A 26,883-nucleotide genomic window follows, 5' to 3' on the forward strand; every position below is an offset into this window, starting at 1 on the left:
AAACCTTTGTTTCCTGACATCTGAGTAAATAAAAATGAGAAATGTAACTTTTTCTGCCTTTCTCTGGACACTTTGTAAGAGATCATGAAGTGCTACATGCTTTAGGGAAGTGTCTGAACTAGAGAACAAATGAGGTGGTAATTGCCCGGAATGTGCAAGAGTATAATCCAAACAGACTTTGGGAAGAGTTGAAACTACTGCTTGGAAGGACATTGTGCTGGAATTCAGTGCAAAGGACTCCATGGAACTATGAGCTCTTCCCTATTTGCTGTTTTCTCTCAATGCTGTGTATGGCATAGAGCTCAAAGAGCTTAACACAGGGCTCCTGCTGTCAGAGAAAGCCAGAAAGAAATGCTTAAAGGATTCCTGCAGTGCAAGAAAGCTGTGATTAAAGCAGTTCATAACTCAACTTGCCATAGAGATTTTCCCACAGCCCAGAATTCCCAAGGGCAATTTCTCAGGAGAGATAACAGTTTGATAAGCAGCTTGTTGTCCTGAAGCCCTGCTCCTGCCATGTCTGCCCCCTCTTCCCAGAGATGCTGAATGAGGCTCTGGGCTGCTGTTCCCTTGGACAGCCCCAAAGGCATGTGGCTGGTGGATCAGTTTACCAGTGAAGCAGGTGTTGTCCCTGTGCTGGAGCAGCCCTTGGTGTGTAGCTGTTTCCTCAAGCATCCCTTCATAATCTAAAAAATGGGAGGTGCTGGAACCAAGCTGTTGTCACAGTGCCCAGGTGAGCCCATGTGCAGTGAAGTTACATTTGATGTCATTACAGGTCAAGCCCAGAAACTGGGAATGGAGTATGAGGAGGAAGAGCTTTGTGTAAGGAGTGGTGTGATGGCCAGACACCCTGCCAGTGCAGCCCAGACACGCTGGGATCACCTGGCCTGGCTCGCAGCCACAGCAGGGTGTGCCCAAGTTTCAGGTGCGTTGTGGAGTTTCTGCAGCATTTAGCAAGGCAAGATCTGATGTAGCTGTGTGTTTGCAAGTTTAGTTTCGGTGCTTGAAATGCAGAAGGCAAATGAATTTCACTCCCACCCACAGGAATGAGAGCCTGTCAGTCCAGCAAGGCAGAGGAGGTGTCCAGCTACCTCAGAGAGATAACAACACACTTTTGGGGAGCTGCTCTGGTGAGAGCAGACAGCCTCACAGCCATCCTGCCTGGCGTTATGGAGCAGTCCCACAGAGAAGGCAATGCAGCACTTATTACTGTAGGAAACACTGAACTCCTAGATAAGAAAAGAATAAGTTCTACTCTCTTTTCCAAGCCTGCGGCTTATCCTGCTCCCTTTGAAACCTGCTGTAAACAGTTCTATAGAACTGATGGAGCTGGTTGTTTTTGCTCTATCCCAGCCCTCCCTGGCTCTCAGCTTTGCACATCTCATCTGTGGTGATGTAAATGATGTTAGGTTTAAGGCTGCCTTCCAAGAGTGATCCACGTTGCCAGATAGGAATTTCTCTTCAGCCCTGTAAGTCACATCCAGGAAGACATGGCAAAAAGGGAGATCTGAGTTACAAGATGTGCCTTCCATTATTAACTTCACCATGTTGAGTCATCATGCTTAAAGTGCTTCAGCCTGGCTGTTCCCCTGTTTTTTATTGACAAATAATTTGAAGCTGGTGGGGCAATGAGGAATCACTTCATTTTTAAAAGCAGAAGCCAAAAATTCATGGGGAAAAACCCATGTAGGAAGCATAGGAGCTCACAAGTGTTGTGAAGGTAACTCAGTGTATTCTATAAAATAGGTAAATATACACACCCATGAGAGCTAATGCAAAACACTCATTAAAACAGATCCTGTGCTGCTTCAATAGCATATTTAGTTTTTTTAAAAAGGCACTGACAGTAAAAGCCTTTGTTCAGGACATGCTCACTCCTGTGCCTTGCAACCTCCAATTCTGCTGTTATTTTTAAGTTTTTGATTTATTTTTACTTTTAAGAAGCTTTTGCATAAAGGAGAGCCCAAAACCTAGGTTGAACTGTTCCTGTAGTGGTACTTGCTCTGATTTCAGAGCTTCTCCCCTGCAGAGAACATACGATTTGCCTCTCCAGGAATATTTCAGTCTCTTTGAAAGCTTGCACGCAGAGCAAGAAAACTGGTTTGAATCTTCATTTCCTGCCCAGCAAAGAGTCTCAGGCTGCTTTGAAACATGGAAACACAGCATGGCAGGGGTGGTTGTCCATGTGTCCAACAGCTGGGCCCAGCTCAGGGGCTGTGTCTTGGCAGCAGGGGGACTGCTGTGCTCTATGTCCTGGCACAAACAGCTGGAACAGCCCTTGAGTTGAGGGCAGAGTGGGGAATCCACCAGTTTGTTTTGCCAGCAATCTGTGATTGTCTACTGCATTTCTGAAAGAGCAGAGTTGGTGTTATTTACGGCCTCAACTGTGGTTTATCTGACAGTAAAATAATTGCCAAGCGTATCTGTGTCTAGTGTTTGGAGATCCTAAATTTATCATTTTATTCTAAGTTTCCTGTCCATGAAATAGAACTAGGTCTTTTTCTCTTTTATATTTAACTGGGCATTTGTGCATTTGTTGCCTTGTTGACTGAAGATGATCGGTATGTGAGGATGAGGTGATCTTTCTTGTCAGAATTCCAGATTCTGGGGGATCAGTGGTTTCTGTCTGGGGATGTGTTGTTCCCCACCCCACCAAACACACAGAGACATTTTTCATGTAGATCTTTGAGGCATTGTATAAGGCATGGCTGACTTGAACCCTTGTGCATTTCTTCGAGGTAACAAAACCCAGGCTGATTTGATGGGCAGGGAAATGAGATGAACCTCAATGGGATTTAAAAAGTAATAATAAAAAAAAGGCAGGGTGAGCTTTCTGGCTCTCCCAGTTTTGTTGAGGGGTGGTGTTCAGGCCTTGCTGCTTCAGACATGCTTTATTGCCCTCACTGTGCAGACATTATTAAGTGTGAGAGAGGAATAAATCAATACAATTGCAGAAAAGACTATTTGGTAGCAGCTTAACGTTTAGGCTATTGCAGTCATAGAACTAACATCTATCAAAAAACCTTTGGATTCAATTTAAAGGAAATTTAGAGGAATTCTGGGCATATTAGTGCTTTTGTGCAGTAGGATTGATGCACCACGTGGGGGCAATAAGGGATTGTCTGTGTCTCAGCTGTTACCTGTAGATAAGAATATGGCAGGAAAAGCTCTCAGATTTTGCCTGGAATTTTGTTCCAATGTTGTGGCTCAGCAGGTCTATTTCATTGCACTTTGTAGCTTGTCTATGCTCTTGATTTTTGTGCTGTGGCTTCAAAATTGCTGCTGGCTACAGACTGAACCTTCTGGGCAGGGAGGATGTGCTTGGACAAGTTCACTAGTCAGACTGAGAGAAGCTGCTGAGTGAGTGTGTCTGTGTGTGCAGGTAGGAACATATGCTGTGCTTAATTTACTTGTTCTAATTGCCACCTTCACCATGAGAGCCAAGTTCAAATAGATATATAATTATGAAAGTCAAAGTAGGTGATTGCAAAAAGGGATTGCAGCCTCTCGGGGTTTTTCTGTTAGCAGAAGTTTTTCCTGTACATAGGTACCCAGGCCTTTTCTAAGGAATTGGTTAATAATGAGGGTTTAATTCCAGGTCATGGTCTAAGGCTGGTGGACTTTGTGCTTTATAAAGGCCAATGTAATTAGAAGTTGCAGTGTGTGTAGAAGGGCTCCAAAGGGGAACAATCTGAGAAACTCAAAGATTTCCTTCTGGGAGAAGTGCTAGAGCATGATTGTGGAGGGCAGAATTATTTAAGATTGGAAGTGTAAAATCCCAACCACAGGGTCACAAGTATCCATAGCATGGAAACCAGTTGGTTTAGCAAGGTACTACTTCTGCTGAGTGCATTTGCTATTCCATCTCTGCCAGTAGAACGAGGTGCCTTCTGACCATTTTTGAAGCATCTTCATTCATTGCTGTTGAAGAACAGTATTTCTCCTATGCTTTCTGGTCAATTTTAACAGTAAGTGAGCCTGGAGTAAGAGAGTAATTCTGGTAAGTGGCATGTACAGGTATGGCTGCGTTGTTCAATCTTTGTGCTCATTGTGTGGGTCATATCTCTGCTTATATAGCAGCTCCTGTTCACCTTGACTTGAGTCTTTTGTCATTTGCTAATGACAGTTGGTGGATTAATCAAATTTTATGATTTCACTCTTTTCTGTTTTTCTACCATCTGGGGTACTTGTGGGCTGTTAGTACAGAGCACCATCTGATTAAAATTACTGAAATTGGCTTGATTTTGCTATTTAAGAAATAAACTTAAGCTCTTTGTGACTGTTGAGTAAAGACCTTGTTAATCAGTGATGAGGAATGACTTGATCCTGCAGACTGGTCCCTGCTGAGATGTCTAAGGTGATGTGGGAGGCAATCCAGAGAATGGATCAGTAAGACAGGATAACTGGTCTCTGGTTCTGCTGCGCAGGCCATTACAGACTGAACTCTTCAAGGTTGAAACATTTCTAGACCAGAAACATGGCCAGGGTGGTCATTAATTGTCATAACATTTCATCTAACATGTAAATACAGTTGTGCAAAGGTGAGTTTTTCCCCTGGTGGACCTCTGAGGTGCTCTGCAGGTGGTGCAGTGTCACCAGGTCCTCAAGAGTGATGCAATAATAAGTGATCATCTTGTGGAGAAAGCTCTCAGCCCTTCCAGTTAGTCCTTAGTGGCACTGTGCTTATGCTTAGGTTAATGATGCCCACAGCAAATTGTTGAATATATCCAGGTAGTAACAGATGGGATAATTGTCATACAAGGCTCTGGCTTGAACTAAAGTAGGACAATGGCAGTGAACTGTGGCAGTCAAAGGTCTCTGAACTGCCCCAAAAGGGATTCTGGTGCTTTCAGTGACCCACCTGCAATGAAACCCATATCAATCCATCTTCCTCTTTTCATCCTTGGCATGCCCATGTGTGCTGTCATTGTGGAGTCCCAGTACAACACACTCAAAGTGAATTCGTGGCATGTGGCCCAGTTACTTTGGTGTACATGATATAAAATGCTGGCTTAAGTGGTTGTAAATATTTTTCCTCTCAGCTATGCCAACTTGCTGCTGTAGACAGCAGGGAAGACACAGTGTAAGCTTGCCTTGTTCTTAGGAGATGGAGACCTCTGAGAGACAGAGCTCTGTAGTGTGTATTTGGAAAATATGTGCTGACAAAATCATCAGTATGTGTGATTTTTCAGTCTGGAGATTTTCTCTTTGTCATGGTGAAGGATCTGAATAGAAAGATTTCCCAGCTGTTATATTAATTGGATAAAAGTCTGCTTTGAAGGACTTCCTCAAACCTCATCCAGAGGGTGACTGAAGAAAAAGATGATATTATAGTGTAGTGAAAGGGTAATTCTAATTGTCCTGCTCAGGCCAAGGGGAGAATATGGTGCAGATTATCTGTTGTATTACTTGAGTGCAAAAGTTACACCTTGTTATCAGTTTTTATCTCAAAAGGAGAAAGCTGTGCTTTGTCCTGACACTGCATCCTTCCAACTGCAACAGCTGGCTTTCATGTGTAATGACATTCTTCTAGTTTTAGTCTTTAAACGTCTTCCTCCTCTTGTAAAGGCTTCAAACACTGTTTGGATGGCTGAAAAGTTTGATTTCATGGCTGTTACAGAAACTTAAGAGACTTTGTGGACAGCTGTGAAGAACATACTGCTGAGTCTGGTAGAGATAGCCAATCTACTCCCTCTTTTAGTTTTCAAAATCACCAAACCAATCCACTCCCTCTTTTAGTTTTCAAAATCACCAAACACCACATCTCAAGCATGTTTTTTGTTACAGTTGCTGAGGATTTATTAAATGATTGAGTGTACATAACAGAAGTTCAACCTGATATGGCCCTTCCTCATTGTACCCTGTGGCTGCTCTAGCCCTGGAAGTGTCCAAGGCCAGCTTGAATGGGGCTTGGAGCAATGTGGGACAGTGGAAGGTGTCCCTGCCCATGGCAGAGGAGACCTTTAAGGTCCTTTCCATCCCAAACTATTCTGTAATTCTCTGATATGATGGAATTTTTTTTTTTTTTTTTTTTTTTGCTTGTGTGAGTAGACAGGTCAGAAATGAACTGCATGTAGAAACAGGTGTTCAGGATGAGGACAATTAAACACTGAACCTTTGTGCCTTTTCCTTATTGCATTGCTTCAGTTCAGTAAATTACATGTATTTTGGGTAAGCAACAAGGTCAGGACTCTTGAATGAAGCATAAAGAGCAGCAGCAGGGTGTTGATGTTCCTAAAGACTGCCACATCTGTAATTTTTGCTTACTCTCCTTAGTGTGGTGGTGTGTGACTTTAAAGTGATCACATCAGATTTGTTCTCTTAGTGGCAGCTGCTTTTTAGCACAAGAAAACTTTAGTGGTCTTTTTAGATTTTAAAGAAAGTGATCAAAATGAAGATGACTCTGAAGTGTCTGCACTTTGAAGGATGTGAAACTATATTAGCAGTTAAGTTGCAAATAAAAAGCCATGCAAATAAGATACTTAAGCAGCCTGTCAGTAAGGAAAGCATTTCACCTGGCTGAGATCACCATTGATCTTATAAATAGAATTGTCTAAAATGTTGTGTATACTTTTACAACTTTCCTGTTTCTTTTCTGTATCCATGAGATTCTTCAGCTCCACATCACTTTTTAAGGAGACCAAATAATGGGACATATTTTTTAAAACCTTGTGTCTTGTTCTTTTGAAGAGATGAGAATGCTGTTAGTCAGGAATTACTCATTAAATTTGCAAGTTGCCTTTTCGTGAGCAAGAGTAATGAAGCTGCTTCTGTTTGAAAGGGCTGTTCTGCATAATTTATGTGTTTTTTATTACCAAAAGTCATATGCTATGCCAATATTTTGTTTTTAATATTGCTATGAAAAGGTCAAGTTCTCAGAAACAAGATGGCTCCTTGCATTTCTCATGCTACTGGCCAACAATCCATATCTAGAGAAACCCAAGGATTTCTCTCATTGCTGTTGCTTCTTGTCTTGAAGGTCAGAGCGTAGTGAGCTGTGGATGACTCAGGGGTTGTCAAAGGTGGCCCTTTTCAGGAAGATCTTCTTTCCTGGCTATCCTTTTATCTGCCAGCCTTGGCCTCAGCTTTAGAGCTGATGAAATCCAGACAGTGCAAAGATTTGTTTGTCCTGTGCTGAATTTCCTACAGTGTTTTGTTCTTGTCTGTGTCAGTGAGGGATGGGCTTGCTGGCTGGGGAGTGAGGAGAAGGAGGATGCTGCTTTTGTGGTCTTCAGCTCCTTTGGTCAGCAGCACTCCCCGATGCCCCTGCGCAGCAACCACATTTTCTCCTGCTCTGTAACACTGAGTCTATCCCCATTTATATGTGAAAAATTTAACCTAGTGAAGACCTAAAATTTTCACTATTTGGCCTGGGACTGGTTACTGGCATGGTGTTGTCTCCCAGGGCGGTGTTTCCCTGAGGATCTGTGGGGTGATGGATGTCTGGGGTGGCACTGGGGGATTTCATGTGCCTCTTTTTGGGGTGCAGACCTTGGGCAACAGCCTGTGAGCTGGCTGCCCTTCAGCTTCAGATGCACTATTCTATTAAAGCCCTCCTTGTGCTGGAAAACCACTCTTTGCGTTTCGCTTCGGTATAAAACAATCCCCTAAGCTCGGCGGAGCGGGCGGAGGGGCAGCGGAGGGCTCGCTCCGTGTCTGGGTGCGGGGCCCGCCCCGGGCCCGTTACCCGCCCGCAGGGTGGGGCCGCCCCGCCCCGGCCCCGCTGCCCACGGGCGGGCGGGGCGGGGCCGCTCGGGGCCGGTGTGAGCGCGGGCGGCGGAGCGGGCCGGGCCTGGAGGTGAGCGCGGGGCGGCGGCTCCGGGGCGCGAACCGAACCGAGCCGGGCCGGGTCCCGGCGGGGAGCGGGCGCGGGGCGGGAGCTGAGGGGGCCGGAGCGGCGCTGCCGGCGAGCGGCGCCCAGGCCGGCGGCTCGGCCCGCCCCGCCTGCGCGGCCGCGCTTCCGCCGCTGCCCGCCGTGCGGCCCGCTCTGCCAGCTCGCCGAAGTCCCCCGGGGGCTGCCGGGGCCTGGGGAGCGGCTTCCCCGGGGGCTCAGAGAGCGCCTTCACAGGGGGCTGCCGCAGGGGGCCTCGCTGCGAGTGTGAGAGCAGCCGAGCCCCGGCACGGCCCGAGCCCGGCACGGCCCGAGCCCCGGCACGGCCCGAGCCCGGCACGGCCCGAGCCCCGGCACGGCCCGAGCCCGGCACGGCCCGAGCCCGGCACGGCCCGAGCCCCGGCACGGCCCGAGCCCCGACCCGCCTCCGTGCGGGGACCCGGGCCGGGAGGGTCTTGTGCTCCCGGCTGCTCGGTCAGAGAAGCGCGGCTGAAGCGCCGCTCACCTGGCAGGGACCGGCCGCGGACATTCCCCGCTGTCCGCGCCCTTGCAGCTCCTTCCAGGCCAGCGTGGGGCCGGGCAGCTCTGCGGGGCAGAGCCATGAAACCCTCCGAGGCCGTGAGGAGGGACGGGGTCGTAGGGAGACACGTCGCTCCTCTCGCAACCGAGCACTCGGAATCTTCGCCTGCGATGGTGGATTCTTGGTGCATCATTTGTGTCTGCTCGGTATAGCAGTGCTAACGGGTGGCTGTGGCTTAAAGAGTTAAGAGAGGAAAATTTGCTTTTTTGTGCTTCCTTGCTGCTCCGTGTGTAGCCATCCCTTCCCATGGGAGGCAGGGACCACCCTGCTCATACTTGGCAACTGGGAAACTGGCCTCAGATCTGCCTTCTGCATGGGTGAGGGATGGAGCATGGCCCCTGACCAAAAGACACCCTGCTCAGAGGAGTTCCTTTGAAAGCCATTGGTATCATCCAAGTGTGCAAAGCCAGATTGAATGGGGCTTGAAGTAAGCTGGTCTAGTGAAAGTTGTCCCTGCTCATGGCAGGGAGCTGGAACAAGGTGGACTTTAAGGTCCCTTTAAACCCAAAGCTCTCTATGTTTCTATGATCTTGCATATCCTCAGGTATAAGCTGCCTTTCCAGATTTGCTGATAGCTGAAAATGCTTTCTCGCTTCTGAAAAATATGTTTATTCCATCCAAATAGAAGATGAAACTCATTGTGACTTAAAAGCTCTTTCAAAAGGTACCTGGTACAAAAAAAAAATAATTATATATATATATATATATACACAGCTATCTAATACACAGCTATCTAAATTTTGTAAGTTTTGCTTTGTTTGCTCCTTCATTTAGGGCTGAGAGCAATGCTCATTCAGTCACTGTACTTCAGGGAGCAGATTTAGCTTTGGTGCCTGGTCCCAGTTTGTAGGAAATAATCAGGATAAACACTAGGTGTAAGCAAGTTCAGAGAGAGGCAACGCAAGGAGGATTTTTTTTGATCCCAGAACACCAGTGTTGTGGTAATATTATATTTTAGTTTTGCATTGTTGAGACCTTGTTGTGGCTCACCCATGGCAGGAGGCTCTTGGTGGGATGTTCTGCTCTGTCTGTAGAAATTCTGTGTTCTTGGAGCTTGCAGCCTGTCTAGTTAATTTTCCTTCTCCTTTTGTGTAGTCCGCCCTTGAACTGAAGTGTTTTCTGAACCATGACACTGTGGTTTTTGTCCAGAAATGTCTTATGTAATCAGAGGACTTAAAACACGATATACAGCTCTGGTGGTGAAACTGGAAGTAGTGCTTGGCTTGGTTAGCACTCCTCACACATTGGGTGTTGCAGGCAGAGGGGGCAGACTGGGCTATCTGGGGGTTGTCAGTAGTTGTGGTGGCATCAGTGGGCTGCCTTGGGAGGGAGCAGGATGTGCCATGGGGGAGATGCTCTCAGCTGGCACAGCAGGCCACTGCTCTTCTGGGCATCATGCTTGCTTCTGCACATCCTGTGTTCTGCCTAGTGCTTGTTTGGCCTTTAAAATCTTAATATTGGCTGGCGTAAATATTTTGAGGAACATGTCATCAGTAGGATATGAGGTCAAGCGCCACTGAGTTCACTTTTACTGTTACCACCTGTGGGGAAAGATTTTGACACGTGCAATTTCTGTTTGATATGACTTTGGTCTCTCCTGGCTGGTGACCAAAGCTAGAGAGTACCCAGGAGCTCCTCCTGAGTCCGGCCTTGGGTGGCCTGCCTGCCTGCCTTGGGGAAGCAGCTGCCTCCAGCTGGAGGGGAGGCTGCTGAGGTCTCTGCAGGGCTGTTCCTTCTGCTGCCTTGGCTGTTGCTGCTTGCATTTTTTTCCTTTTGAGTAACGGCAGTGTGTGTCTCTTCCAGGAGCTGTTTATTCAGAAGGGAATGAGTGCTCCTGGAGCACTAATTTTAAGAGTGGATGGCTAATAAAGAGCCCTATGGAGGAGTATGACTGATCCTGGGCAGCTCCTGAATGCCAATAGCAAAAATTTACCATGTGATTACCTGATAAGGGACATGATATCAAGGGGATATAGCTCTGGTTTCTCTTCAAGCTCTGGTTTCTCTTCAGATTAGCAGTTAGAGGTGTAACCTGGGTATCGCTTTCTGCTGAATTTTGTTGTTAGGATGGTTTTAAAATTTATGACATCAAAGTTTTTCTATGTGGCTGCACAAACCTAGAAGTTCAGCCAAAAAATACACACAAAACACCCTAAGAAAGAAACTTTCTGATTATTTGTCACCCAAAGCTGGGAGGTTGGGCACAGGGTAGTGTGTGCCCAGTTTAAGGTTAAGCTCATCCTTCATCCTGGGTTTGGTTTTGGGTCCCTGGTGCATGTCCAGAGAAGGGCAGTGGAGCTGGGGAAGAATCTGGAGAACAAGTCAGATGAGGCACAGCTGGGCAGGCTCAGCCTGGAGAACAGGAGGCTCAGGGGGAACCTTCTTGCTCTCTCTAACTCCCTGACAGGGTACAGCCAAGTGGGGGATCAGGCTTTGCCACCAGGGAACAAGGACAAGAGGAAATGGCCTCAAGCTGTGTCAGAGGACATTTAGATTCAACATCAGGCAAAATTTCTTCACTGAAAGGTTTGTCAGGTGTTGGAACAGGCTTCCTAGGGCAGTGGTGGAGTACCCATCCCTGGAGATGTTCAAGCATGTGTGGATAGGGCATCTAGGGACGTGGTTTAGTGGTGGTGTTGGCAGTGCTGGGTTAGGGGTTGGACTGATGATGTCAGAGACTTTTTTCAGTCATCATAATTCTGTGATTGTCACACTTTCTTGTTGCACGTTGTCAGCTGGGAGGCTGGTGGCATCTCTGGGTGGTCTGAGCTCTGCTGCTTGGTTAGGGCTCTGCAGGGGCTCAGAGGCCCACACAAATCTTGTGGTAGGTGTGATTAGGTGGGAAGGCATCTGTCTGCCCTTCTGGGATAAGTTTATCTCTGCAGGGATCTACAGGTATAAAAATAAAATCCCCAAAATGTTGAAATGCACTTGGCTGCAAATTAGGAAGACATTTTGACCAGTCTCAATGTGTGTGAGAATTGATACATAAACCACCCCCAACTAATTTGTAAGGACATGTAGGGTTTTTCATTCAAGGATTTTCATTCAAATCCTTGGAGTAGGCTGCCTACCTACTCTGAGCACAGAGAGACAAAGGAGTGTTGTCATGAGCTGCCTCTTCTTGTCTGACAAAACACATTTACTACAAAACAATAAACTGTCACTCCTTTGGATGTGAAGCCATGTGGAGGCTGTCCCACTGCAGTACCCACACACTCTGGACTGTTGGGACACAGTGTGGTGTTTGGGTAATTCACCCAAAAAGGCCCAGGGAGCCTCCCTGTGTGTTCCTGCTTAGTGCCTTGCACCTTGCTACCAAATACTCAGTGCCAGAGGTGGGCGTGGGGCAGAGGCTGTGCTGCATTCTGAGCACACAGGCCTCACCTCCGTGTAGACCCCGCTGTGATTCCCCATGCAAATATAACCCCTGCTCTGGTGGTGTGGGAGAGCTGGGGAGAGCCTCAGGGACATTTTCCCCATGTCAAATTAAAGATTGGCTCTGCACAACTGCCACCAAGCTGTGACAGCAAGACTCGTGTAGGAGTCAACCTACATTCACTAGCGTCAGTCTCTGTCACTGAGATTTTTGCCCACTGATTTAAGCACAAATTTCTTAGTGAGGTGAGGAGCTATTTGGTAGCCCACTTGACTTTTCAACTTGCCAAAGAGCCAGAAAAGAGACTGACAGAGTGATGTAACGAATGGAGAGAGAGAACAAAATGGGAAAGAACATTTTTTTCTTTGTGTTGCCTTGTAGCAGTGCCTGATAAAGGCTCTGAGCTGCCAGCAGATAAGGTTTTGCATGAGTCATCATTTTGGGGATGCAGGAATTTAATAGTTCTTATCTCATGTGCAGTCAGTGGGATGGTTGGGTACCCATGAGAGGTACCTACCTCACCCTTCACTGTCCCCAGTGCTCATGCTGCTGGTGGGAGGAGGCTTATCAGCAGAAAAACCTTGTCAGAAACAAAAATGTTCATGTTGAGAGGGCAGAAGGCACAAGTTTGACTACCCCATTTCTTAACCAGGCTTCAGAATGGTTGGTTTTATTTCCTGCTTTTCCTTCTTAGCTGTTGGATTTTAGTCGTTATAGAATAGTTTGGGTTGGAAGGGGCCCTAAAGCTCATCTTGTTCATCTTGTTCCAACTTCTTCCATGGTCAGGGACACCTTCCACTAGACCAGTTTGCTCCAAGCCTTATCCAGAGTTTCATTAACCCTATTACTGATTTTGCTAGTGGGATAAATAGTGTTAAATGAGGATGTTGTTACAGTTCTTCAGTGGGTGGTATTTTCATACAGAATGTCAGTGTAAAATCTTTCAGGCTGTTTCCTTCCATGTTTCTACAGACTCTGCTTGCTGTTGGAAGATGGGAGAGATAGAAGGAACATACAGAATTCTGCAGACGCCGGGCTCTCGTTTGGGTGCCCAGAAGACCTCAGGAGTGAGTACCTTGGAGCCAGGACAGAACCTCTTGACTGCCATGGCATCATCACCTGCCAAAGCACATGAGCGTGACCTCCCCGTCAAAATCAAGATGTTGGACAACACAGTGGAAGTACTTGACATTGAGGTAAGAGATATTTAAACCTGATTTCAAGTACACTGAGCCTCTGATAATTTAAAGCTCACAAGGATGTGCCTCTGTAGAGAGCTGGGACATTTTGAGGCAATATGTGAATGAAGATTCCTGTTGGGATTTACCTGCTTACAAGTAGTGTCATCAGTTGCATGGCTTGTTTTTTAAAATCTTTCAAGTATAACAGATGTTTTGTGTTTTTAACAGACTTTAAATATAAGCATCTACTGTAAGGAGAGTCTTTATTTGTTGTTTGCTTTGGGGGAACACCAACTGTCTCCTGCCAAAATGTTCTTGCTTCCTGAGCCACATGCAGCTTTGTCAATTTGGCAGCTGGGAGAACAGAAGAGCTGTGCCTTAGTTACTAATTTATATTAATTATTTTAATGGTTTGTATCCTCTACAAGTAAACTTGCTCCTATTTGAAAGTCTTTGATTGCCAGCACGCTTCAGGAGGGATGCACCAAAGCAGTGTCAGTTCAGGTTTCTGAAAATGTTTATTTAAAAATATGCTTGGGGAAATGTGACATAAGACATAGAAGCCATGCACAAAGTAGGGAGATTCTGCTTTGAAGCTATTTTTTTCCTTCCAATTCTTGTTACATTTTCAGCATTAACCTCTTGAGTTTAATTCTAGTTTGCCTGAGAACTGTTGTTAGAAAACAATTGTGTTGTAGTGAAGATACTTAGTTATCAGATATTATTAGTATCAAACTGTAATCAGTAATTTATAATAACCACTTGGAGCCTTAGTGTGTTTCATAGACTCAAAAAGGGTTTTTAAAATAGAGTGAAAAAGGTTTCTGTGGATCTGTGGAACTCTGGAGAAATAGTGGATTTGGGGATGTCTTCTATAGATTTTGTCCAGCTGTTGAAGTCTCAGATAAGAAATCTGGTTTTGTGGTTGTTTGGTTTTTTTGTTGTTGTTTTTTTTTTTTGGTGGGTTTTTTTTTTGTTTTGTTTTGTTTTTTTAAAGAGTGAGGCTGTGCCTGTATCCTTCCACTTGAGCACAGAGTGTCTGGTACTGCAAACCCACCCATCCCTCATGTACCACACAGAACACAAAAGCCTCTTTTTTCCCTTTACATTATGTTAGAATATTTTTTTAGAAAATCCGCTGACTTTGGTTCTTTTGAAGGATAATTTTATTTCTTTTTCCTAGATGATGTAGATGGTGCTTTTGTGTTTTGATTCACAAAAGAAAAAAAAAACCCAAGCAACACCCTCAGCTCTGTAATTTTGAAAGTCGGTGTAAGGCCAGGTTTATGGGGCTTTCAGCTTGTTGTGTTGTATGTGTTAATCATAACTAGGAGCTGTCTTAGTTTTCTTTACCTGAAAAGCTCTTTCTGATTATGACACCCATAGAAACACCCAAATTCAGGCACTAGCATGCTGAGACCATAATGAATATTGTACTGCTTTTCTTTATGAGATCAGTTGGAACTGAAAGACTTAGAAACCTCATGGCTGATGCTGTGAGTGAAGAGGAAAAGGGGTCAGCCTTGGGTCAGCTTCAGAGCACCGAGCACGGAAAGAGTCAGCAGCTGTGGCATTACAGTCCAGCTAACACTGCCTCCATTGCCTTTCAGTTTTGGCTAAATAAGGTAGCAAATGATAGAAAACAGGCATGAGGTATTAAACTGTGACCATCTGCCTGATTTCTTTGGTGAGCTTTTGGGATAGCAGGAATTGCTGACTGCTGTTTGTCATGGAAAATGGGAATTTTTCACTTGGGATTGAGGGCAGGCATTAGGAAAAGGCAGTGACATTGCTGAATAGGTGGTGCATGCTAGCACAATAATTTTTCAAAAAGCAGTTGGAGAAACTGGTGGCCAAGCAGCTATCCTAGATCAGATTGCCATGCTACTTGCCCACTTCTCTTTGCTTTTGTAATTTTCGTCACTAGATGTGAAAGCAGGATGTGATGTTGTGGAGTTTGTGTTTGATTCAAGGCAGCAGTAGTTTGTCAGTGCAGTGCCACACAGGCCTTTCCCATGGGGATTTAGCACTGCCTGCTCAGGGAGATGTGGGTGATACCAAAAGGTGGTCTGGGTTGTTTTTTTTTTTTTTCCTATTCAAATGATTTTCTCTTGTTTCTGTAAGAACTGTGGCAAGTGACTTTTTACTGGGAAAAATGGTGTGTCAATGGAAGGACAGACAGAGTGTAGGATCAGCTCCTGGAGTGACCCTTCCCTGTGCAGTGTGGTGGGGAGCCTGATGCAGTAGCCCAGTAGCCCTGTTTATTGCCTCCCTGCCTAAAATGAGCCACAGCAGCATTTTTAACCATATGGGATTAAGAGAGTAGCCACAGTAACAACTTAATCCATGCAGGTTTACCTTGTCATCCCTTCCTTTCTCCAAGAAGTGCTTAAACCAGTTGCTTCTCTCCTGGCAGGAGTTGGTGGTTGCCCTTTTTGGTAGCCCACTTGACTTTTTTACTTGCCAAAGAGCAACAAAAGAGACTGACAGAGTGAGGTAATGAATGGTTAGAGAACAAAATGGGAAATAGCAGTTTTTTCTTTGTGTTACTGGTGTATCTGAAACAGTTTGCTAAAAGTTCTACATAGCTATGTTCTACCATCTTTTAAGTCCACTGTCTCTGTCCATTTTCCCCATCTGTTTCATAAGGTTTGATTTCTTAGTAGGAATTTGATTAATTACTAAGAGAGAATTATTCTTTAAAGTATGTTGGGCAGAGCCTTTCTCCAGTGAATCTGATTTGAATGTTAGGGGATGGAGAAATACTCAATGTTTTCTGGAGTTTAAAAAAACTGAAAATGGGCTATTTATGGGTTCTCCTTTCCCTTCCAAAAGAGAAGAGAGAATGAAACATATCCATTCAAAGCTAGGCTGCAATATTAATTATTTCCATGAGTTGGGTTTTTTCCCTTTTTACAGCCAGCTTATTTAGTCAGATCAAATCTTGCATGTACCATTTCATGGAGTACCTGGCTTTTTCAAACTAAATCTGTCCAAAGAGTGGTTTTGCAGACTACAAGATGAATGATTGGCACATTACATTTAGTTCAGACTGTGAGCACACTTCAAAGTAATCAGGGTTTTACAGTAGAAGTTCTGCCAGCTTTCCAGGTTTTTTTGAACAGATTAAACTTGGAGGCTTTTGATCAGCACAAAAATGTGGCAGACTCTTACATAGAAGGGTCTGGGCTAGGTTGAATTCACCAAAATGACATTTAATGAAACTGCTGCCATCAGATGATGTTTAATATTTGGCCTCTGTGTTGTTCCTTATGTAAGAAATATGTGTCATTTAGGAAATTCTTCTACATGAAATATTCTCTATGCTATGAGGAAGTGCCCCAGAAGAAGTAGTTTATATTATTATGCTTCAAGTTTACTGAATTGTCTGGGGAGAACTTGATGCTTCTTCAATGGCATGTACTTCCTCTTCTTCTGCTGGGATGTCAAATGAAATTTGGGATTCAAAAATATTTGTACATTTTATTATAGGGTCTGCCTGCCTGCTCCATTCTAAGGTAAAATTTAAACTGGATTTTTTTTATTTTGTGCTAATCTTTGTTGGGTTGTTTTGAGAACAGAAATCTGTTCTTTAAATTTTATTTTTGTATGTAATGCAGTAATGATGTTCTGCACCCCTGCCATGCTGAGGTGTCCCTCTCCCCCTGATAGGGGTGGACCCCTAGCAGGGAGATGCTCCACCCCACTGCCATTATTGAGAACAGGCTAGTTAGGTAAGATTACACTGTAATTCCCCCATTTGTTTTCTTATTAATTAGTGTCCTCTCACTGCTCTTGTCTGCTTTGGTGTTCATTGGTGTACCCTGCAAAACGATTACATTACTACAAAACCAAAGTGGCTTATTCTGTCCTAAGCTGAAAATGTGTACTTGATGATTACTTTGATAGTGATAGTGTCTTTGTTGGGCACTTCCTTGGCTTATTGAAATCTATAAATTGCATTAATAAAAAGTGCAAAGCTATTCTCCATCCTTATGTTTAGAATGGAATATAATAACTCCAGTTATTCTGGTTTCTGTGGAGTTTGCAGTTATCTGTGATTGAAAAGGTGCCATGAAAGTGGCTTCCCCTGGGATGCCCATTGTTTTTGACCAGCCATTGGAGGCCCTGAAGTCAGGAGCTGGGCTGGGGCTGCAGGAAGTTTTTGGGATGGCAGAGGAAGCAATCTGACTGCAATATCCTTCCCATGGTTTGCAGAGAGTGTTTCCCACTCGTTCACATGGCAAAATGCTGCTCTCACAGCAGCACTGTGGTAGTGTTAGTGCCCCCAAGAACTTCCATGGGCATGATGCAGAAATGGTGCAACTTTTAACTGCTGTTATTGAGCAATTTTTAGGAAGAAATATGTGTATGTTGAGCACTGGGATGATGCTGTGGGCACTGAAAAGCACTTGCTGTGTGCCATGAGGAGCTGCTGGGACAGGCAGCCCAGTCCTGGCTCTGGCACTTGTGCCCTCCTGCCTCTGCCTTGCTCTCCCTGTGCCTGCTCAGACCTTCCTTTCATGAAGGCTTTCTCCCTCTGTGCTGTGAAAGTATTAACAGCTTAAATATGTGAGTAGTCAAGGGATAGTCTGCTGCTGAATCCTATTAAGTGCTGTGCTGGAGGAATCGAGGTGCTGTTGGTCAGCTCACAGTGTTTTTCTTCCCTAGCCAGGAAGAAATAGTCAAAATTCCAAAAAGAATCATAGCCAGATGTTTGTCATTGCTTCGGTTTGAGTCTCCTAAATATGGCAAATAAGCTGCCTTAGGACTTATTTTTATCTGACCTCAGAAGAGAAAGTTAGTAATTCACTATTTTAAATTTGCAATTATCATAGGGTTTAAAAAGAAGGTAACTAAAGCTTTGCCTTTTGTGTGCCGTTTGATTCCACTATATATTTTTTAGGCCTGTTATTTTGTGTTTGGAAACTTGACTTTTTTGATGCTCTGTAGGAATGTGGCATGGGGTGGAGAAAGGTGAAACCACAGCCATTTTATTGACAGGAATTTAGAGTGTATGTTTTGTTCATTTGAGTGTTTTTTGGTTTTGCTTTTTTTTTTTTTTAAGGAAAAATATGAACTAAAATTGTATAAGCCAAATTTATTATTTTACAGTTCTCTTGACCTTAGGTGTCATACTATATGTAAAGAAAATTGAGTTGTACTGCAATAAAGAAAAAACAATCTGAATATCCTTGTACAAAAAGTTGATTATGTGCACGTGCCTTAAAACACAGAAACCATTTAGGAAAATGGTGATCAAGTATTATTACAGTCCTTGAAATATTAATGTAGTGGATTGAATTCATAACAGTTTGTATGGCTAGGCAGGTGTTTGTTTCTGTTTTCATAATCTAGTTATGTAGGATAGTGAAAATCAGCTGAAATCAGTCTTATGCCATTCAACCAAAATGGCTGTAGGAAATGCTGTATTCCACATAAAGCCCAAAAATAAGAAGGCCATTGGAAATCTTTTAAACCTTTTCTGGGTGTGGGTAACATTCAAGGTCGGGCCCACAGATGGGTAATTCTGTAAAATATAGGGAGCCTGGAAGGGAAGAAAACTCAAAAGCAAACCAAGAATCAACCCACAGGCAGCTAAAGACAGCTACATGAGTTCAGTGTGCTGAGAGGCAGATCAGAGAAATTTTACGTTTGTGCCTACTGGAAAAAGGGACTTGGAGCTGAGCGAGGATGATGTGTCATGGTTCTCTCAGGGTTCAGAGCAGCACAGACTTGGGGATGTGCATTTAGCTAAACAGGGTTGCAAATGCATGCCTGTGTGTCAGCCCTTTCTCCTTGCAATCAAATTCCTGTTTGGAAAGGGCAGTGCTGCCTACTTGGGTAAGAGAGAGACTGTATATATTAAATATTTAAAATGCTGTGCTATGGTGACAATGCCTAGTGTGAGAGATTTACTGTTCATGATTTAGTGTTGGATATGGGAGGGGGATGGGCCCCTTTGTGTAACTAAGCAGTCATTCATTAATAAAAACAAGAATTAGAAAAGGGGGAAAACCCCAAAGCTTTGTGGAGACTCCGGTAGAGCTGTCTGACATGTTTTCAACTGAAATAATGAAGGAAAAGTGTTGTTGAGCCCTCAGCCCACTTCTCAGGCAGATAGCCTGAAGCCAGTGGTGTAGGAAACCCCTGCTGGCAAGGGGGAAGTTAGAAAAGCTTGGCCTTATCTAATCTGGCTTGTAGGTATTTATTAACCCATCACCACGTTATCAAACCTCTGCTCAAAGTACAGTGGGGAGTTATGTTAGGACAGCTGATACCATTTCAGTTTTGCACAAAACAAAAGGGAGTTTTGGCCTTTTCTGTAAAAGTACCCAATTTGTATTTGTCTTTTGTCCAAAGAGTCTGTTATAACTGTCTTCTAGATGTTTTGAACTATTTCCTTTGGGCAGATTTCCTCAAAGAAGTGTCAGCCTGGAGTAGCCTAACACCTTGCAGGGGAAGTACAGTCCCTGGGTGCTGTGACACCTCTCCTAGGAGAGAAGGCTGGGAGAATTGGGATTGTGCATCCTGGAGAAGGAAAATCTCTTGGGAGACCTTATTGCAGTCTTTGAGCTCCCGAAGGGGCTCCAAGAAAGCTGGAGAGGGGCTTGGGACAAGGTTCTGGAGTGGCAGGACAACGGGGAATGGCTTCCCACTGCCAGAGGGCAGGGATAGATAGGGGGTCTTGTGGGTGGTGAGGTGCTGGCTCTGGTTGCCCAGAGAAGCTGTGGCTGCCCCTGGATCCCTAGAAGTATCCAAGACCAGGTTACATGTGGCTTGGAGCAACCTGGGATAGTGGGAGGTGTCCCTGCCCATGGCAGGAGTTGGAATGAGATGGGCTTTTAAGTCACTTTCAACCTAAACTATTCTGTAATTCCATGAAAACCCAGATCAAATCTGGTGAATGTGGGCATGGATGGTGGTTTTGAGGCAAAAGCATAATTAATGGAGAAAGACTTGCAATTTTAGTGAGGTGGTAGGGTTTTTTTTTTATGAACAGAGGAAAACAGAGTATTTTCTATGTTTAAAATGACTTAAAAATACTGAGTTTTCTTTAGATGCATATACATGCATATGAAATGAAACTGTGCAAGATCCCAGAAGCACCAACAGATTGAGTGTGTGGGGTGGCCAGGCCCGAGGGAATGGCTGTAGAAAGGTTCAGGGCTTTGTGCAAAGAACAAAGTTCAAGGGGGAAAAATTGAGATCAGTCTCCTGACTTCTCATTCTCTTTATTAGCTTGTGTGTACGAAGGAGGTACTTAGACCTTCTGGTATGAACCTGAATTTGGGATCAGCTACCCCAAAGCTGCTCCTCTCTGTGATACTGTCACTGTTGTCACCTGGATGTTTAATTATTAAGAAGCAAGAACTCTGCTGCCAAATCATCCAGCAGTACCTGTGAAACTCTCCAAGGATGTGGCCCATGGTGTTAATTTATGTGGCTTCCTTCTTCCCCAAGTAATCTACAGCAGTTTTATTCCAAGTAGTCCAGGTATTTCAGAACAGCACCATTTCTAAAAACTTAGGACCATTTTTTGTCTCTATGTGCTCTCTACCTAAGTATACATTATCCAATCTCATTCACGTAATTCCCTCCTTTTTGGGAATGTCTTCTCATGTCAGCCAATTGCTGTTTTCCTACTTTCAGGCATCCAGCAAGTCCAGCCACTCTGGAAAAGCTTGTTTGTTGGGTAGAGCTGGTTCAGTGCTTTGACATTGCCTTAAATGATCCTTTAAATGATCATAATTTTAAAGCTAACCTTAATTAAATGAGCCAGAGGCTTCCATTTCTAGAATAATTTGTCTGGCTGTGGATTCTGCTTAAAAAAAACTCTTGACAAAACCACATCAAAACCAACCACTGAAATCCTAGGACAAAAAAAAAATCACTGGGAGAGAATCTTAGAATTTTATTTTTTTTTTCTAAACAAAAAATGCCCAATATGGAGTGTAATAATAGAACTTAAAATAGCTCCAAGATTTTTATTTGGATTTGCAGCTTCCATAGTTCAGTAAATGGTACTTCAATGCTATGTGGAAATACTGTAACACAATAATTCTTCTTTCTGTAACATAATAACTTCTTCTTTTTCATAAAGAAGAACTTTCAAGATGAAAGTGCGCTCTATCTCATTTTGTGATAATGAAGCTACAACCTGTGCTCTGTAAGATATTAAATGCTCTGCAGAATATTCTTGGTGTGGTCTTACTAAAGTAACCTGTAGTTGGGACTTATCAGTATAGAAGGGTGGATAAAATAAATGTATTTAAAATACCCTTTTCTTCACAAAGAGTTAAAAGAAAAATTGGAAGAATTGAAGATGAAAGTTGTTGTTAAATGTTCAGATGATCAAAATAAAATAGTACTTAAGCAATTTGGCTGAACACATGAAAACAGTGTTTGACAGAGTTGTTACCTGGTGCTTGTTTTTGTGGGGAATCAAGGATTATTTTCATTGGAGTTACTAGTTCAAATCAAAATTGAGAAAACTAATAAAGTACTGAAGAGGAAGGTAGTTGTTTCTTGCTTTTCCAGTCTGCAGATTGAACACTAGATATGGAGCTGTAAGGTCAACTTGTTTCAGCCATGAAAGCACAAAGTTAATGACTAGTATTCCTTGCCATATTAAATTATTTCCTTCTTTCTAATATTCTGATGTCCGCCCTGTATTCAGAAATGCAGTTTTGTTTATATGTGGAATTAATGATGATTATTAACAGGGAGTTTTGAGGATGTTTTTTCTGTCTCACGCTTCATTTGGACAGAGATCTAACAGATTACAGGAGGATTGGAGATAAACAGAGCTATAAACTCACCAAAATGTTTGCATATTTCTGATTAAGAAAGGAAATAACAAGTCTATGTTTAGTTGAAAATTGTGTGTTTTTTTAATTTGCCAAAAGATGAAAAATCACTTTTTATTAGGAAGACTGCTAAAGTGCCCCAAAGAAGAAAAACCAATAAAAATCCGTGTTGAAGTGGCCTTTATTTTATCGGTTTAGTTTGTCTTGGCCATTCACAGGGTGCTCTGTGTTGGCTGCTTGTGAGTGATGATGTCAAATCTAAACTTCTGCCTCTCATGCACATCCACAATTAACTAGAGGAATTGGATTCCTGACAAATGCAGATTTCTGTGACACAAAAATCCAAGGTGTTTGCTGGTGGTAGGGTCCAGTGGCTCTGGCTGCACAAGAGTTTCCATTCTACACCTCAGCTTTATAACTTTTTTTTCCAAACTCATTCCTTTTGGACTGATTTTCCCTCCCAGCTTATCTGCTGCCAAAAGTGGATTTCTTTTTTGGAAAGTTGGAGCAAGGGCAGCTTGCTAGTTTTGGAAGATGAGAGTATTAGTCCTTATGAAAATATGGGGGTTTTTGGTTTTTAAATTAAAGTATGTGGAAGCAGAGAGTTAAATGTTCTGGAACACAAGTTTGGGAGGTAGAAAGAAAGCCTTGATTTTGATAATATTTGAGCCATGGTCTACTGAAAATCGTAAGCTATGAGTTTGTTTTTCTCTCTTCCTAAGCTCAGACATTATGGCAGAGGGGGTATCTGCCATGTAGGAGTGATATTTGAGAAAACAGCAAATAACAGCTGGCTTGATTCTCCCCCTCTGCTCTGCTCTGGTGGGACCCCATCAGGAAGACATGGATCTGCTGGAGCGAGTCTGGAGGAGGCCATGGAGATGCTCCAAGGGCTGGAGCCCCTCTGCTCTGCAGCCAGGCTGGGAGAGCTGGGGATGCTCACCTGGAGAAGAGAAGGCTCTGGGGACACCTCAGAGCCCCTGCCAGTGCCTAAAGGGGCTCCAAGAGAGCTGGAGAGGGACAGGGGACAAAGGATGGAGTGACAGCACAGGGGGGAATGGCTTCCCCTGCCAGAGGGCAGGGATTGATGGGATATTGGGAAAAAACTATTCCCTGTGAGGGTGGTGAGGCCCTGGCACAGGGTGCCCAGAGAAGCTGTGGCTGCCCCTGGATCCCTGGAATGTCCAAAGCCAGGTTGGACAGGGCTTGGAGCAACCTGGGATAGTGGAAGGTGTCCCTGTCCATGGCAGAGGTGGAACGAGATGATCTTTAAGGTCCCTTCCCACCCAAACCATCCTGTGATTATATTGTTCTATAAAAGAAAAATAACTGCTGTTGGTACATTTTAAAAAATTATTTATATTTTATTCCTCAGTCCTAAGCATTCCTAACATTAAGTATGTTTATTCTTCTGATAAAGTAAAAAATAGAGATATCTTTGTGAGGCAAGAACCTTCAGCTGGGAATGGTTGTTCCTGTTTGATGTTGTCTTAGCACTGCGAGGGTTTTGGGGTTTGGTTTGGAGTTTCTCTTGCCTCACAGGGCTCTCCATGCCATTACTGGCTGTCAGGATACCTGCTGACACTTGCACAGCTGAGGGAACTTTTAAAGCTTCATCTCACTATAGAATCAACTTGAAATTAATCTATTCTACCAATCAGACTTATAATGATGACTTGTTATAATTATCTACAGTACAGTTAGAGCAGGGTCACTGAGGAAAGCTGTTGTTAGCTGCCTATTTAGTTCTTTTACCCCATTTTTTCTTTTTCCTTATGTGAAATAATTCACAAATATCAGTAGTCATTGTCTTGGCAGAAAATAAAGAGTAATTGAGAAGTTTGGAATGGAAAGTATGCCATGTTGTGGATTTGTACTGAAAGCAGGACCTTTATGAAACGCATTCATGCAGCTACTTGTCCTGATGTCAAAATTACAGTAATTAAGAAATTACTTCAAATATTTTGCTTTGTGCTGCTTTTATGCAAATTAAACAATGGCATGGAGCTGCCCACTGTGTTACTTTCATTTCTGTCTACTTCAAAATGTTCAGCTCTTCGGAAAGGATGGTTATAAATGTAATAAACAACTTGAGAAACCAAATACTTCTAGGAGGAGTTTTCCCAAAGAATTTGAAGCATAGTAATAAAATATTGTGTTCTGTCCCAAGCTTTTGAACCCCATTTTAATTTTAAAATAAACTTAATACTGTTCTTTCAAACTGTGACATTTATCCTTTGAAGGATGCAAAACTATACTGATTTTAAACTGGGGTTTTTCTTAGCTTTTCACTGTAAATAACACCCAAAATTACAGTTGGTAGCACAAGCAAAATTATTTTACACTTTTAACATTTGGCTGGTACCTTTATAATTTACTTGGTTGCCAAATGCTTCCAGTTCCAACTATCTAAATTTTTCATCTCCAGTTTCTCTTGAAGGAGTGTGCACTTGACAGTGGAAGGGGAGAAGTGCCAGGAATCTGTGCCATAAAACCTCTTTTTCTGGGGGGAGATGAAGGCAGCTAGGTTGTCTTCAGGCACAGAACTAGATGGAGCCAGGAGACATGACTCAGTTGAAAAGGAAGAAAGCTGTGTATTGGAATCCTGCTGGGATAATTGTAATGCCTGTATGGAGCTAGCCCTGCACACAGATTCCTTGATCAGTGCAGCACACAGTTTGTCTGTAAAACTTGTCTGATTGTTAGCAGGCATCTTTCAGGAGTTAATCCAAGTGAATCAGTTCTAACAAAAGGTGGTTGGATTCAGAATTGTTTTTTATTTCACAAATAAGAAATCAGGGACTTGGGTCATAGGATGCATCCTGTTCAGAGGCTTCTAAAGGTTTGTAGATTTGTCCATGAAAAGGCAAGGTAAGGTGCATGCCCCATTTTCTGCACATGAGATTGGTCAGGGTATTGCTGCCTCCCCACCAATATTGCTGGCTGAAAAAGTGTTCCCTCCTGTGGGGCCTGGGAAAAGGAGGTGTACAATTACAGATGTGTGGGTATGTACCTTAAAAAACAAGGGTCCTACTATATTTGAGGATATTTACTATTTTAAGGTTTTTGCTCAAGTCCATTGAGGAGTGACTTAGGGAGCTTGAGGAACAACTGAGGGAGCTGGGGGTGCTCAGCCTGAAGAAAAGGGGGCTCAGAGGTGACCTTACATTCTCTACAACTTCCTGAAAGGTGGTTGTAGCCAGGTGGGGTTGGGCTCTTTCCCCAGGCAGTACTGACAGAACCAGAGGACACAGCCTTGAGCTGTGCCAAGGGAAATTTAGGTTGGATATTAGGAAAGAGTTTTTCACAGAAAGGGTGATAAAGTTCTGGAATGGCTGCCTGGGGAGGTGCTGGAGTCACCATCCCTGGATGTGTTTACCAAAGCCTGGATGTGGCACTGGATTTAGTTGAGGTGTTGGAGCTGGGTTGGACTCAATGGTCTTTAAGATCTCTTCCAACCCAGTCATTCTGTGAATTCTGGGAATATCAAGAAATCTGTTTCAATTAAAAAGTAAAAACTTGATTTCCTAAATTAATTTATCCAGGTATAAATGTCTCCTGTAGCAGAGTCTGTAACCTGCATGGGAAATGTGCAGGGAGACAGCAGAGAAATAATGTAATTGTCTGGAGATGTGGCTTGCCATTACCTTATCATTCCTTATTTCATTGTCACCATTTAAGAACCAAAATCCATACCCACAGAGTCTTCTGGCACCACAGATTTTGGCTAAAAAAGTTCAGCTGTATTCTTACCAAGGAAATGCGTTTTTAAACATCACAAGACCTGTTCAGAAAGAGAGGAGTACTCATATTCATGTGCCATGTCAGCACTCAGCCTGGCATCTCTACCATCTGCAGTCACTGAGAACTGCATCATTTCTCCTGACTTGCAGTTTTATTTAGAGGTTTCAGCATTAGTGGCCTGAGCCAGTGTGATACCAAGAAACTTTTTGAATGACTTGTGTTTGCACCTGATTAATTCACCCGACTGAAGCTGTGGTTGCTCTTACAGGTACCAAGGGTGGTGAAAGCCTGAGTGAGAGATACAAAACCATCCTGTGTCATTCTCTGTCCTGATTCTATGCTTTTCTCTGAGGTTATAGGGTTGGATTCAGTCAGCTTTGCTCACACAACTGCAGATACCAAAGCTATTTCAGATTTGCAGCACTGCAGGGCTGTTCAGACTTTTTCTCCTTGAAATTTTAGGAGTTTTTAAAGTGTTACAGAGGCATTTGCAGAGCTCTAAAAACACTGGCAGTTTATATCTTTTTCCTGTAAGAGGCAATTACTTTTGAATTTTTTATGCACCTTAGTCATGTGAAACTATTTCCCCAATGTTCCCCTTGTTTTTTATCTTTTAAGCCTAAAATAGCACATTCTTGCTCTCAGATATTTTTAATTTTCATTGTATTGAATTATTCTAATTCTATTTTGGCTTTAAAGTGAAGAAAATGAAATGTTGAGAAGAAGATGAAATGTTGAGAAGAAATCCTACCCTGGGAGGGTGGGGAGGCCCTGGCACAGGGTGCCCAGAGAAGCTGTGGCTGCCCCTGGGATCCCTGGAAGTGTCCAAGGCCAGGTTGGACATGACTTGGAGCAACCTGGGAAATTCCCTGCCCATGGCAGGGGGTGGAACAGGATGAGTTTTAAGGTCCCTTCCTACCCAATTCATCCTGTGATTCTGTGATAATTTATTATAATGCCTAATATTTTTAAAGTAGGTACTATTCTGAGCATGTAGAGTCATTACAGAACTCTGTGCCTACTTTGAGGGGAAAGTCACAGAGTCTTTCATCACTGAATTTTTCAAAATGAACAAAACCATGGTGGCATCAGAACCACTGGCTGGCTGCCAGTGTGTTTTGCTGGATAACCCAGAATAGTGCCACACCCTGTCACCACGGCTGGGGGATGCTTCGTGACCCAAGGTGGAGCTTGGTGGCCATGCAACTCCTGCTGCACCCTGCTAGGTTTGTGTGTTGCTGGAATGGGCTGTGACAGCCCTTTGGAGTCTTTCCTGAGTGGTGCAGATGGGCTGATGTGTGGGTTCAAAAATGCTGGTTTTCTCCTGGCGCCTGCTGCAGTGAGAGATGCTGAGAGCAAGC

At 43.7% G+C, this 26,883-nt stretch overlaps 1 protein-coding gene across 4 annotated transcripts in view; it reads left to right on the forward strand.

The window, feature by feature from the left end:
- The first annotated feature begins 3,637 nt into the window (after positions 1–3,637).
- Positions 3,638–26,883, forward strand: part of FARP2 (FERM, ARH/RhoGEF and pleckstrin domain protein 2) — a 77,295-nt gene continuing 54,049 nt past the window's right edge. For 3 of the 4 annotated variants that reach the window (XM_031505662.2, XM_077785588.1, XM_077785589.1), the window contains exons 1-2: positions 7,716–7,795; positions 12,760–12,983. In XM_031505662.2, the coding sequence (XP_031361522.2) occupies positions 12,780–12,983 (204 nt within the window). In that variant the 5' untranslated portion in view covers positions 7,716–7,795; positions 12,760–12,779. Of the gene's footprint in view, positions 3,998–7,715; positions 7,796–12,759; positions 12,984–26,883 lie in introns of those variants that run through there. The other variant, XM_031505660.2, reaches the window with a different exon arrangement.

Source organism: Lonchura striata, chromosome 10, assembly GCF_046129695.1.
Source record: "Lonchura striata isolate bLonStr1 chromosome 10, bLonStr1.mat, whole genome shotgun sequence".
In the NCBI taxonomy this organism is placed as follows: Eukaryota; Metazoa; Chordata; class Aves; order Passeriformes; family Estrildidae; genus Lonchura; species Lonchura striata.